The sequence below is a fragment of the Macaca thibetana genome, chromosome 19, assembly GCF_024542745.1.
Source record: "Macaca thibetana thibetana isolate TM-01 chromosome 19, ASM2454274v1, whole genome shotgun sequence".
Classification (NCBI taxonomy): Eukaryota; Metazoa; Chordata; class Mammalia; order Primates; family Cercopithecidae; genus Macaca; species Macaca thibetana.
Window position 1 is genome coordinate 42,868,841 of NC_065596.1, and position 13,930 is coordinate 42,882,770.

The 13,930-nt window shown below is 52.1% G+C and overlaps 1 protein-coding gene across 5 annotated transcripts in view; it reads left to right on the forward strand.

Annotated features, from left to right (window-relative positions):
• Positions 1-10,033: 10,033 nt before the first annotated feature.
• ACTN4 (actinin alpha 4) overlaps positions 10,034-13,930 on the forward strand; it is an 84,420-nt gene continuing 80,523 nt past the window's right edge. For all 5 annotated transcript variants that reach the window (XM_050768905.1, XM_050768907.1, XM_050768908.1 and 2 more), the window contains exon 1: positions 10,034-10,322. In XM_050768905.1, coding sequence (XP_050624862.1) covers positions 10,161-10,322 — 162 coding nt within the window. In that variant the 5' untranslated portion in view covers positions 10,034-10,160. The remainder of the gene's footprint in view (positions 10,323-13,930) is intronic.

The window sequence follows — 13,930 nt, forward strand, 5'->3', positions numbered from 1 at the left end:
CTTCAGCCTGGGTAACAGAGTGAGACCCTGTCTTAAAAATAAGTAGCTGGGCATGGTGGCTCGTGCCTGTAATCCCAGCACTTTGGGAGGCCGAGGCAGGCAGATCACCTGAGGTCAGGAGTTTGAGACTAGCCTGGCTAACATAGTGAAACTCCGTTTCTACTAAAAATACAAAAAACTAGCCAGACGTGGAGGCGCACACCTATAATCCCAGTTACTGGGGAGGCTGAGGCGGGAGAATCACTTGAACCCAGGAGCCGGAGGGTGCAGTGAGCCGAGATCACGCCATTGCACTCCAGCTTGGGCAACAAGAGCAGAACTCCATCTCAAAAAAAAAAAGCAAAAAAATAAATAAGTAAAAATTAGCCAGGCACAGTGGTATGTGCCTGTAGTCCCAGCTACCCAGGAGTTTGAGGCTGTAATGAGCTATGATTGCACCACCGCACACCAGCCCAGGTGAGAGCAAGACCCCGTCTCCAAAAAAGGAAAAGAAATGCCCCAATAGATGTTCACTGCTTAGAGTAGACTGGCAGCTGCCCCTTGGTGATTCATCCTGGATGCTGGTGTGCAGAAGCATTGCTGTGGAGAGGGCAGCTGTGGTACCCAAGCTGCCAGCTGGCCCGACCTCCCTGTCTGCACTCACACCCAGCATTCCTCAGAAGGCCCTGCCTTGGGGAGCCAGTGGGAGCAGACACCCCTTGCCCTGGGGCCCAGACCTCAACAGGTCCCAGTAGCCAGGAAGTGCCCAAATCCTGGGGACTGAACAAAAGGTTGCTTCTGCAGTTCACTGGGATAAAAAGAAGGACTGGGAGGCCTGGCTCAGTGGCTCATGCCTATAATCCCAGCACTTTGGGAGGCCAAGACAGGCAGATCACCTGGGGTCAGGAGTTTGAGACCAGCCTTACCAACATGGTGAAACCCCGACTCTACTGAAAATACAAAATTAACCGGGTGTGGTGGCGCATGCCTGTAGTCCCAGCTACTTGTGGGAGTGAGGCAGGAGAATCGCTTGAACCCGGGAGGCAGAGGTTGCAGTGAGCCAAGATCATGCCACTGCACTCCAGCCTGGGCAACAGTGAGACTCCATCTCAAAAATAAGAATAATAAATTAAATAAATAAATAAAAAATAGCCGGGCGCAGTGGCTCATGCGTGTCATCTCAGCACTTTGGGAGGCCGAAGTAGACGGATCACCTGAGGTCAGAAGTTCGAGACCAGCCTGACCAACATGGAGAAACCCCCGTCTCTACTAAAAATACAAAATTAGCCAGGCATGGTGGCGCATGCCTGTAATCCCAGCTACTCGGGAGGCTGAGGCAGAGGAATCACTTGAGCCTAGGGGGTGGAGGTTGCGGTGAGCGGAGATCGCACCATTACACTCCAGCCAGTGCAACAGCAGCGAAACTGTCTTAAAAAACAACAACAACAAAAAAAAATAGTCAGGCGTGGTGGCATGTGCCTGTAATTCCAGCTACTCAGGAGACTTGAGGTGGGAGAATCGCTTGAACCCTGAAAGCGGAGGTTGCAGTGACCCAAGATTGTGCCACTGCACTCCAGCCTGGGTGACAGAACAAGACTCTATCTCTAAATAAATAAATAAATAAATAGAAAATAAACTCAAATTGATTCTGTCTCCAAATTCCATCCTGGTGGGTGCCTATCATGCTCATTTGGGGTTCAGTGCTGCTGCTCCAGCTGCTTCCTGAGACATCTCTAGACACTGCAGTATTTGTTCATGTCCCCACCCTGTGAGGACACACCCTCTCTAATCGCCTTCCCCCAAGTAGTGTTAACAATGGGATACAGCATTTAATACATTCTGACTGAGGTCTCACGGTTCCAAGGAGTGATGGTGCAGAAATGGTAAACCTAAAAACGCCTGTAGGGTCCACTGGCATGCCCTTCTCTCAGAGCCCCTCCTGGTCCCTTGAACGTCAATAGACACATCAGCTATTATTACTACACTGCCCACAGATAGCTGCCAGGAAGTAGCCTCAAGGCTGACAATTAAAGGGAAGCTTTAATTTAAACTTCAATGGCTGGGGCTGTCGCCTCCATCTGGGAGCACTTGGTCTGGACAGTTTCTCAGAGTCCACCAGGAGCTGCCGAGAGGGACCGATGGTCCATCCCCTGAAGACTTCTTCCCCCCAGGCCAGACCAAGCATAAGGGTCTTGAGGGGGCCGCCCTGCCCGGCCCCACCCACTCCAGCCCAGCTCTGGAAACAGCCAACACGCCTGGGAGTCTTTGGTCAGGTCCTGGCATCTCCTACGAAATCGGGCTGCTGCCTGAGCTTTGCCCTCTTCCTCTGCTGTCACTGGATCGTTTCGTGTGCCTTTGGTAGAGGCAGAGAAGCAGAGAAGGATCCTTGCAGCTCCTATAGCTGGAGAAACCATAAACCATGGTGGCTTTTTGTTTGTTTGTTTGTTTGTTTGTTTTTTAGACAGAGTCATGCTCTGTTGCCCAGGTTGGAGTGCAGTGGTGCGATCTTGGATCACTGCAACCTCTGCCTCCCAGGTTCAAGCGATTCTCATGCCTCAGCCTCCCGAGTAGCTGGGATTATGCCACCACACCCAGCCAGTGTTTTGTATTTTCAGTACAGATGGAATTTCGCTCTGCTGGCCAGGCTGGTCTCAAACTCTTCAGCTCCTGTGATTCTCCCACCTCAGCTTCTCAGAGTTCTGGGATTACAGGCGTGACAAGAAACCACGTCTTCTTATTCCCACTGCAGTCAGATCACAGCCCTCCCCTGCTTCAAATCCTACCTTAACTTCCAGTGTATTTAGAATAAAACTCACACTTCTCACCAGGGTTTTAAGCCCATTCATTCATTCACCTAGGATTTATTAAGTGTCTACTCTGTACCAGACACTGCTTCAGAGACTAGGAATACAATGGTGACCAAAAACAGATTGCCCCCTTCATGGGCTGTTACTCATGGGGAGACCAAGACACACTGGACATAAACAGATCAGACAGTATGTTAAATGGCAATTAGTGCTACGGACAAAAGGTAAGCAGGGAAGGTGCGGGTTTTTTTTTTTTTTTTTTTTTTTTTTTTTTTTTTTTTGAGACGGAGTCTTGCTCTGTTGCCCAGGCTGGAGTACAGTGGCCGGATCTCAGCTCACTGCAAGCTCCGCCTCCCGGGTTCAGGCCATTCTCCTGCCTCAGCCTCCCGAGTAGCTGGGACTACAGGCGCCCGCCGCCTCACCTGGCTAGTTTTTTTTTTTTGTATTTTTTAGTAGAGACGGGGTTTCACCGTTTTAGCCAGGATGGTCTCGATCTCCTGACCTCGTGATCCGCCCGTCTCGGCCTCCCAAAGTGCTGGGATTACAGGCTTGAGCCACCGCGCCCGGCCTTTTTTTTTTTTTTTTTGTGAGACAGAGTCTCCCTCTGTTGCCCAGGGTGGAGTACAGTGGTGCGATCTCAGCTCACCGCACCCTCTGCCCCCTGAGTTCAAGAGATTTTCCTGCCTCAGCCTCCCAAATAACTGGGACTACAGGCGCCCGCCACCACACCTGACTAATTTTTTGTATTTTTGGTAGAAATAGGGTTTCATCGTGTTAGCCAGGATGGTCTCGATCTCCTGACCTCGTGATCCGTCCGCCTCGGCCTCCCAAAGTATTGGGATTACAGGTGTGAGCCAACGCGTCCAGCAATATTTTATTTTATTTTATTTTATTTTATTTTATTTTTTATTTTTTTTTTTTTTTTTGAGACGGAGTCTTGCTCTGTAGCCCGGGCTGGAGTGCAGTGGCCGGATCTCAGCTCACTGCAAGCTCCGCCTCCCGGGTTTACGCCATTCTCCTGCCTCAGCCTCCGGAGTAGCTGGGACTACAGGCGCCCGCCACCTCGCCCGGCTAGTTTTTTTGTATTTTTAGTAGAGACGGGGTTTCACCGTGTTAGCCAGGATGGTCTCGATCTCCTGACCTCGTGATCCGCCCGTCTCGGCCTCCCAAAGTGCTGGGATTACAGGCTTGAGCCACCGCGCCCGGCCAATATTTTATTTTATTTTATTTTATTTTTGAGACAGGGTCTCACTTTGTCACCCAGGCTAGAGTGCAGTGGTGCGATCTCAACTCACTGCTACCTCGACCTCCTGGACTCAAGTGATCCTCCTGCCTCGGCCCTCCAGGTAGCTGGGAACGCTGGCATGCACCACCACACTTGGCTAATTTTTTGTATTTTTTGTAGAGACGGGGTTTCACCATGTTGGCTAGGCTGGCCTCGAACATCCACGCCCAACGGGATATTTTAAATAAGGTGGTCCGGGAAGGTCTCACTGAGGATGCCGTATTTCCCTGAGACCTGCAGGAGATGGGGCTGTGAGCCCTGGGGACTCAGTGTCTGCGGAAAGTGTTTCTGGGGAGTGGTGACTCTACCTCACAAGCACAAAGCCCTCATCAGAGGTTGAGTTTGGCGCCTGGTGTGCTTGAGGGACAGCAAGGAGGCCAGCAAGGCGGGGGTACTCTAAGCCTTTTTTTTTTTTTTTTTTTTTTTGAGGCAGTCTCGTTCTGTCACCCAGGCTGGAGTGCAGTGCCATGATCTCAGCTCATTGTAACCTCCACCTCCTGGGTTCAAGCAATTCTCCTGCCTCAGCCACCTGAGTAGTTGGGATTATAGGCATGCACCTCCATGCCTGGCCAATTTTTGTATTTTTAGTAGTGATGGGATTTCATTATGTTGCCCAGGCTCGTCTCAAACTTCTGGTGTCAAGTGATCTGCCTGCCTCAGCCTCCCAAAGTACCGGGATTACAGGTGTGGCCACCGTGCCAGCTGACTCTAAACTCTTTCAAAAACTAGGTTGAGGCAGGGCTTGGGTAGTTCACACTTGTAATCCCAGCATGTAATCCCAGCATTCCCTGAGGTAGGAGGATCACTTGAGGCCAGGAGTTTGAGGCTAGCCTGAGCAACCTAGCGAGACCCCGCCCTCTACTCCCCTCGCCCCCACCACTTGTCTCTACAAAAAATTTAGAAAGTAGCCAGGCGTGGACCGGGCATGGTGACCACACCTGTAATCCCAACACTTTGAGAGGCCGAGATGGGTGGATCATGAGGTCAGGAGATCAAGATCATCCTGGCTAACGCAGTGAAACCCGTTTCTACTAAAAATACAAAAAATTAGCTGGGAATGGTAGCCAATGCCTGTAGTCCCAGCTACTTGGGAGGCTGAGGCAGGAGAATGGCATGAACTCAGGAAGTGGGGCTTGCGGTGAGCCGAGATTGTGTCACTGCACTCCAGCCTGGGCAACAGAGCGAGAGTCCGTCTCAAAAAATAAATAAATAAATAAGTTAGCCAGGCGTGGTGGGGTGCACCTGCAGTCCCAGCTACTTGGGAGGCTAAAGCAGGAGGATCACTTGGGCCCAGGAATTTGAGGCTGCAGTGAACTGGAACCATGTCACTGTACTCCAGCCTGGGTGACATAGCAAGTTGCTGTGTCAAACACCACCACCACCACCACCACTAGCAGCACCAACAACAATATCAACAAAACTTGGCTGAGCTGGATGTGATGGTACATGTTCACAGTCGCAGCTACTCAGAAGGCTGAGGCAGGAGAATCAAGAGTCTGAGCTCAACTTAGACAAAATATTGAGACCCCTGTCTCCAAAACCAAAAAACTGAAACCCTGGGCTGGCCAGGTAGAGTGGCTCATGCCTGTAATCCCTGCACTTTGGGAGGCCAAGGCAGGCAGATCACCTGAGCTCAGGAGTTCGAGACCAGCCTGGCCAACATGGCAAAACCCCTCTCTACTAAAAATACAAAAATTAGTCAGGCATGGTGGTGTATGCCTGTAATCCCAGCTACTCTGGAGGCTGACACAGGAGAATCGCTCGAACCCAGGAGGTGGAGATTGCAGTGAGCCGAGATAGTGCCACTACACTCTGGTCTGGGTAACAGGGCGAGACTCCACCTCCAAAAACAAACAAACAAACAAACAAAAAACCCAGAAAAAACCACTGGGCTGGACTGGGTAGGGCAAGGCAGGGCAGGGCAGACTCCTCTGCAGCCTTTCTTCCTTTCCTTGACTTTGACTGTTAGCCTGAGCATGGAGCCACAGGAGGGTTTGAATAGAGGAGAGAGGAACTGACTCAGTGATCTGACTCAGTCATTCATTCACAGGCTCCCTCCAGCTTCTCCTGGGAAAGAGAAGGGGGTGGGAGGGGGAGCTAGGAGACAGTTTGGGAACTGCTGCAATGGCCGGAGGGAAGGCGAGGCTAGGGTAGAAAGAACCTGGGTGGTTCAGTGGGGCAGGGGGAAGTGGGTGGGTTCTGTGTATTCTTTCAAGATGGAATGACAGAATTTCCTGAAGAACTGGATGGGGTTGTGAAGAAAAAGAGGCCTTAAGGATGACCGCAGGGACTGTAGCCTCAGCAACTGCAAGGCTGGAGGTGCACGAATTGAAGAGGGATGACTGTGGAATGGGATGACCATGCTTGGGGGGAAGATCAGGAACTCTGTTTTGGATATTTTTTATTATTATTATTTGAGACGGAGTTTCACTGTTGTTGCCCAGGCTGGAGTGCAATGGTGCGATCTCGGCTCACTGCAATCTCCGCCTCCCAGGTTCAAGCGATTCTCCTGCCTCAGCCTCCCCAGTAGCTGGGATTACAGGCATGTGCCACTAAGCCTGGCTAATTTTGTATTTTTAGTAGAGACAGGGTTGTTGGCCCGGCTGGTATGGAACTCCTGAGCTCAGGTGATCCTCCCACTTTGGCCTCCCAAAGTGCTGAGATTACAGGTGTGAGCCACCACGCCTGGCCGGATATCTATTTTTTTATTTTTATTTTAATTTTTTTTAGACAGAGTCTTGTTCTGTCACCCAGGCTGGAGTACAGCGGTGCGATCTCAGCTCACTGCAGCCTCTGCCTCTCAAGTTCCAGCCATTCCCCTACCTCAGCCTCCTGGGTAGCTGGGATAACAGATGCACACCACCACGACCGGCTAATTTTTGTATTTTTAATAGAGATGGGGTTTCACCATATTGGCCAGGCTGGTCTCTAACTCCTGACCTTGTGATCTGCCTGCCTCAGCCTCCCAACGTGCTGGGATTACAGGCATAAGCTACTGTGCCCAGCCATTTATTTTTTTATTTTTTTATTTTTAGTTTTATTATTATTATTATTATTATTATTTTTTTTTTTTTTGAGACAGAGTCTCGCTCTGTCGCCCAGGCTGGAGTGCAGTGGCACGATCTCGGCTCACTGCAAGCTCCGCCTCCCGGGTTTACGCCATTCTCCTGCCTCAGCCTCCCCTGTAGCTGGGACTACAGGCGCCCGCCACCTTGCCCGGCTAGTTTTTTGTATTTTTTAGTGGAGACGGGGTTTCACCTTGTTAGCCAGGATGGTCTCGATCTCCTGACCTCGTGATCCGCTCGTCTCAGCCTCCCAAAGTGCTGGGATTACAGGCTTGAGCCACTGCGCCCAGCCCCCAGCCATTTATTTTTAATGTAAATTTTTTTTTGTAGATATGGGATCTTGTTATGTTACCCGGTCTGGCCTCAAACTCCTGGGCTCGAGCACTCTTCCAGCCTTGACTCCCCAAAGTGCTGGGATTACATGAGTAAGCCACCAATGCCTAGCTGAATATTTAAATTTAAGATGCTACCTGATGCAGTGGCTCGCACCTTTGTTCAAATGTCTGCCTTCTCCATGAAGCCTACCTGAGTACTTTATTTGCATTCCAGCCGATGCTTGATTTTTTCCTCAAATTCTCATCACCTTGGAATTTACAATACTACCTATTTTTACTTTTTTTTTTTTTTTGAGATGGAGTCTTACTCTGTTGCCCAGGCTGGAGTGCAGTGGCACGATCTCCACTCACTGCAAGCTCCGCCGCCTCCCGGGTTCACGCCATTCTCCTGCCTCAACCTCCCGAGAAGCTGGGACTACAGGTGCCCGCCACGACGCCCGGCTAATTTTTTTTTGTATTTTTAGTGGAGACGGGGGTTTCACCGTGTTAGCCAGGATGGTCTCGATCTCCTGACCTCGTGATCTGCCCACCTCGGCCTCCCAAAGTGCTGGGCTCACAGGCATGAGCCACCGTGCCTGGCCTATTTTTTACTTTTTTTTTTTTTTTTTTTTTTTTTGAGACGGAGTCTCGCTCTGTCACCCAGGCTGGAGTGCTGTGGCCGGATCTCAGCTCACTGCAAGCTCCGCCTCCCGGGTTCACGCCATTCTCCTGCCTCAGCCTCCTGAGTAGCTGGGACTACAGGCGCCCGCCACCTCACCCAGCTAGTTTTTTTGTATTTTTTAGTAGAGACAGGGTTTCACCGTGTTAGCCAGGATGGTCTCGATCTCCTGAGCTCGTGATCTGCCCACCTCGGCCTCCCAAAGTGCTGGGCTCACAGGCATGAGCCACCGCGCCTGGCCTATTTTTTACTTTTATGTATATTTTTGAGACAGGATTTCACTTCTGGCATTGGTGTGATCACAGCTCACTGCAGACTGGAACTCCTGGGCTCAAGTGATCTCACTTCTTCAGCCTCCTGAGTAGCTGGGACTACAGGTGCACACAACCATGCCCAATGAATTTTTAAATTTCTTGTAGAGACAGGTTCTTGCTATGTTGCCCAGGCTGGCCTTGAACTCGGGCTCAAGCCATCCTCCCACCTCAGCCTCTCAAAGTGCTGGGATTACAGGTGTGAGCCACTGTTCCTGGCCTGTTTACATATTTTTTAAAATTTTGTGTGTTGAGGCCAGGCGCAGTGGCTCACACCTGTAATCCCAGCACTTTGGGAGGCCGAGGCAGGGGGGATCACCTGAGGTCGGGAGTTCAAGACCAGCCTGACCTACATGGAGAAATCCCGTCTCGACTACAAATACAAAATTAGCCGCGTGTGGCCGGGCGCGGTGGCTCAAGCCTGTAATCCCAGCACTTTGGGAGGCCGAGACGGGTGGATCACGAGGTCAGGAGATCGAGACCATCCCAACATGGGCTAACATGGTGAAACCCCGTCTCCACTAAAAAATACAAAAAACTAGCCGGGCGAGGTGGCGGGCGCCTGTAGTCCCAGCTACTCAGGAGGCTGAGGCAGGAGAATGGCGTGAACCCGGGAGGCGGAGCTTGCAGTGAGCTGAGATCCGGCCACTGCACTCCAGCCTGGGTGACAGAGCGAGACTTCGTCTCAAAAAAAAAAAAAAAAAAAAAAAAAATTAGCCGGGTGTGGTGGCACACCCCTGTAATCCCAGCTACTCCAGAGGCTGAGGCAGGAAAATCGCTTGAACCTGGGAGGTGGAGGTTGCAGTGAGCCAAGATCGCACCATTGCACTCCAGCCTGGGCAACAAGAGCAAAACTCTGTCTCAAAAAAAAAAAAAAAAAAAAAAAAAAAAAAATTGTGTGTTGGCTGTGCACGGTGACTCACGCCTGTAATTCCAGAGCTTTGGGAGGCTGAGGCCGGAGGATCGCTTGAGCTCAAGACTTCAAGACCAGTCTGGCCAACATGGTGAAACCCTGTCTCTACCAAAAAAATACAAAAATTAGCCGGGCGTGGTGGAGCATGTCTGTGTTCCCAGCTACTCGGGAGGCTGAGGCAGGAGAATTGCTTGAACCTGGGGGGCGGAGGTTGCAGTAAGCCGAGATCGCGCCACTGCACTAAAAATAAAAATAGATTTGTGTGCATGTGGCTCCCTTCACTAGAAGGTAGTTTTATGAAGGTCGGGATTTTTTTCTGTTTTTAGTGCCTGCGTAAAACATAGTCTGGTACAAGTGGGTGTTCGATAAATATTTGTTGAATTTGTGTCCCTGAATGGGAACCCGGTGCAGTACATTCCAAGCCTGAGCTAGTTCAGGCCCGATGGCGGGGCCTGCCTTTATGAATCATTCAAGACTCTGGCCCCGCCCACACGCGAACGACGCGCGCGTTCTCGCAGGAGAGGGGGCGTGGCTCGCACCCGGGCTGAGTCGGGTGGCGAGGAAGAGGGACTCTGCGCAGGCGCCAAGCTCCCAAGCGCGGCCTTGGTGCCTTTTCAGGTTTGGCAGGCGGGCGCGCGCGGGAGGGCGGCAACCTCGGCGCTGTGCGCAGGCGCGGCGGGCAGTGCGCAGGCGCGGGCGGAGGGCGGGCTGAAGCGGCTGAAGCGGCGGCAGCTGCGGCGGCTCGGGCAGAGGGGCGGGAGCTGAGGCGGGAGCGGACAGGCTGGTGGGCGAGCGAGAGGCGGCGGAATGGTGGACTACCACGCGGCGAACCAGTCGTACCAGTACGGCCCCAGCAGCGCGGGCAATGGCGCTGGCGGCGGGGGCAGCATGGGCGACTACATGGCCCAGGAGGACGACTGGGACCGGGACCTGCTGCTGGACCCGGCCTGGGAGAAGCAGCAGCGCAAGGTGCGCGGCCCGCGGGCCAGACGGGCTGGAGGGGCTTTTCCGAGGGGGCCTGGGGAGGGGTAGGAGGTCCTGAAAGGTAACTGGAGCGTCTGTGATGGCAACGGGGGAGTCCCGAGAAGGAATAGGCGGGTCCGGGAAGAGAATTGGAGTCCTGAGAAGGAATAGCCGAGCTCGAGGAAGGAATTGGGAATCTGAAAAGAGAATTGGCGTCCGGGTGGGGAATATGGGAGTAAAAAAAAAAAAAGGAATCGGGAAGCCCGATGAAGGATTTGGAGGGTCTGGGCGTGCCATTAGGGGAAACCGAGGAGATGACTGGGCAGGCTGAAATGGAACTGGGATCCGAGGCGGGCTTGAGGGGTCCGAGCATGGGTTGGAGGTGCTGGGAGGAGAATCACGGGAGGCTTGGAAGGGAATTTCTGGGTCTGGGAAGTGTGAGGAGGAGCTCGAGTGTGGAGGGCTTGGTTATTTTGGAGAGCAGAAAGATCTGAAGGAGATTGGAATTGGGGGAGCCTCAGGTTGGGGGAGTTCTAAAGGGGATGAAGAATCAAGTGTGAGGATGGAATGGAGATTGTGGGGTCTGAAAACGGGTGGGAGGACTAGGGAGGCTGGGAAGGTGAAAACAGAGGGGCCAAGGGTAGAATTGGGCATGAAAAGACATGGGCTTAGGGTATGAGGAAGGTAGAGGTGCCAGGACAGGGTCTGAGGAGGGTGGGGTGCGGAAGGAAGAAGTTAAGGGGCCCGTGAATGAGACGTTTTTGAAGGGGGTGAGATTTATTTGGGGTGCCCTGTTCCAAAGGGAAGAGAAGATTGAGAGATAGGAGGAATAAGAGGAATTGATGAGGGATGGAGAAGCCGAAGTGGGGGGTATACGGAGAGTGTTTGGGGATAATTTGGGGAGGGGTTTCTGAAGAATTGATGGGAAGCTGAAAAGCTAAAGCGTTGGAGAGAGTGAGGAAGTGTAGAGGGAGAAGGTGAGATCGGTGGGAGGGAGTGAGCTGGAATGGTGGATAATGGGGAGGGAGGTTCGTTTAGGAAAATGAAGGTCTCATTCGAAAGGGAGTGCGTAATGGATAGACTGAGAAAGGAATGTGGGGAAGGGGCGCTGGCTCCTGGAGGTGCAGTCCCGGGACTGGAGAGCGTGTGTGTGTCGTGCAGGGAGAATAAGGAGTTTGGGGAGGAAGCGGTGAGAGTGTCCAGGAAGAATTGTGTCTTTTTCGGAAGAGAACGCAGGCAGGTGAAGGGATCCTGAAGCAGAGACTGTTTTCAGGTGGCACTGTTTTTGGGGTGGGGGGAGAGCAACTCGGGAGGGCCCCAGAGCAGTGAAAAGGTGATCAGAAGTGGAATGGGATCCCCAAGTGAGGTGTCAGTGTCTGTGTGTGTGGGAGTAATCCAGTGTGGTTGAGGGGGGAGCTCTGAGTGTGCAGAAAGAGCTAAAGGAAGGAGCGTGGTGAGTGGGTGTGTGTGGGGAAGGGGTTGTTCAGAAGTTTTGTGTGTGAAATGGGTGGGAGGTACTTGAAGTTGGAAGCATTTCGTGGGATCTGGAGATCTGGATTTTCTTTCCAGATTTGTTACTGATTAGCTCTGTGGCCTTGGACAAGACCCTTGAACTCTCCATGCAGTTTTGTTATCTGCAAAATGCGAAGGGGTCCGAGGGGTCCCTGCGGTGATTCTGTTAATAAAGAGGGATGTGTGTAGAGGTGGGACTTTGGACAGGGCTCTGAAGGTTTGGGAGAGTGGGTTTGGTGGAGATTTTTCAGGAACAGACTACAGGGCTTTGAGTGGTGAGCTGGCAGAGTGGGGAGTGACTGGAAGCTTCTCGAGGGCGTGAGTTGGTGGCCAGGAGCTCGGCACAGGCAGCCTAGCCCAGGCTGGAGGGGAAAGGGTGGGAAGGGTGGAAAGAGCAACTGTTCCAAGGCAGCCTGAGGTGGGGCCAGGCATAACCTTGGATCCATTACCAGCGTTGCTTGAATTTCCTCATCCGTAGTAACTGAGGGGGGGGGGTGTCAGTGGCTTGGTGGGAGTGGTGTCCTTATCCGTGGCCCCACCTACCGCAGAGTGGACATGTTGTGATAGTTGGCATAAATTCGCTTTTTGAGGGGAAGGCGAGATCTGTTCTGGAGTCTCAACAATAATTTATTGCCCGAGGCAGTGCCAGGTTGGAAAAGGTTAAGAGTTGCCAAGAGACCTGGAAAGTTGGGAGGGAGCAGGGTCTACAGTGGTGGTTTTGAGAACGTCTAGGCTTTGTCTTCTGCAGCTGAAGGTGCTGGAGAAAATGAACCCCTCACCCTTTTTTCTCAGGTGATAGGGGTGGGAGACCTTCCTTTTCTCTCCCTTCCTGTCTCCTGCCACTCCCCAAGTGACTCCTTTTGCGAGCCGGTTCCACTCCCTCCCAAGAGTTAGGGTGTGGGCTTTGTTCATATAGTGTCCCTTGCTCACAGGGTGAGGCTGGGGCACCATTCAGGCCCTGAACGGAAACCAGGACTCCCCGGAACCTCCAAGTCTTGCTGCCATGTGTCATTCTCTTACCTCCCAGCTTCCTTCCTCCGGGGCCGGGCAGGGTTGAGGGAAGAGGGTGGCTCACAGCGTCCCCTAATACCATCTGCTTTTGTGTCTCAACCAGGGCCCGATTCTAGTAACTCCTGCTTTACACCTCCTCCAGCAAATATTTACCCTTAGCTGCTCTGTGGGGGAAACTACTGCTTCACCTCTGTGCCCTTTCCCGTTATGGGGTAGGGATCCTTTCTGAAATGGGGCAAGGAGTAATGGAAAGGAGTACCCCAATCAGTGTGGCTCTCTACCTTCCTACTAAGAAACATCCCGCGCTCCCAGGCTGGCTGGGTGTTTTTTTGGTTTTTTTTTTTGGAGACGGAGGTTTGCTCTTGTTGCCCAGGCATGATCTTGGCTCACCGCAACCTCTGCCCCCCGGGTTCAAGCGATTCTCCTGCCTAAGTCTCCCAAGTAGCTGGGATTGCAGGCATGAGCCACCGCACCTGGACTGGCTGGGTTTTTTCTACGTTGCAGTGTTGCTTTAGTGAATGACAGATTGCCCTTCTTGCCTCTCCAAGGCTGAACCACTGGGCACAGGAGGAGTGACAGTCCTGGGAGCTCTGTACATGCATACTCCAAAAAAATATGTATCCAGAACAGCTGTAGGCCCTCAAAGTGGGTAGAATGGAATTCTTCTAGGAATTAAGCAAGAGTTGGCCCAAATCAGAGGGGACGTGTGTCTCATTTCTGCTTGGAAGCCCTTTGCTCTAACTTCTAGGGACCCCGTAACCCATAAGTAGGTCATGCAACAGTTTTTACACGAGAGGGCCGTGAACGTGCTCCTGGCAGGGTGGAGAAGCGTTGTTCTGGTCTTTGAGCAAATTCTTGAGCAATTACGGTTCTGGGCCACAGTTCCCTCTCCCAGTTTCTAAAAGTGGCCTGGGTAACCTCATCACCCTCTGTTGTCCTGGAAGGGTAAGATCTCTTGAAGGTTATGCCAAATCTCATTACAGCAAGAAGAAATGCCTCACTTGCTGAGTTTCCGTGTTCATTGAAACATCACTATTTCAGGGGCCTCAGTGTTTCAACCTTGACCTTTGGCTTTTTTTTTTTTTTTTTTT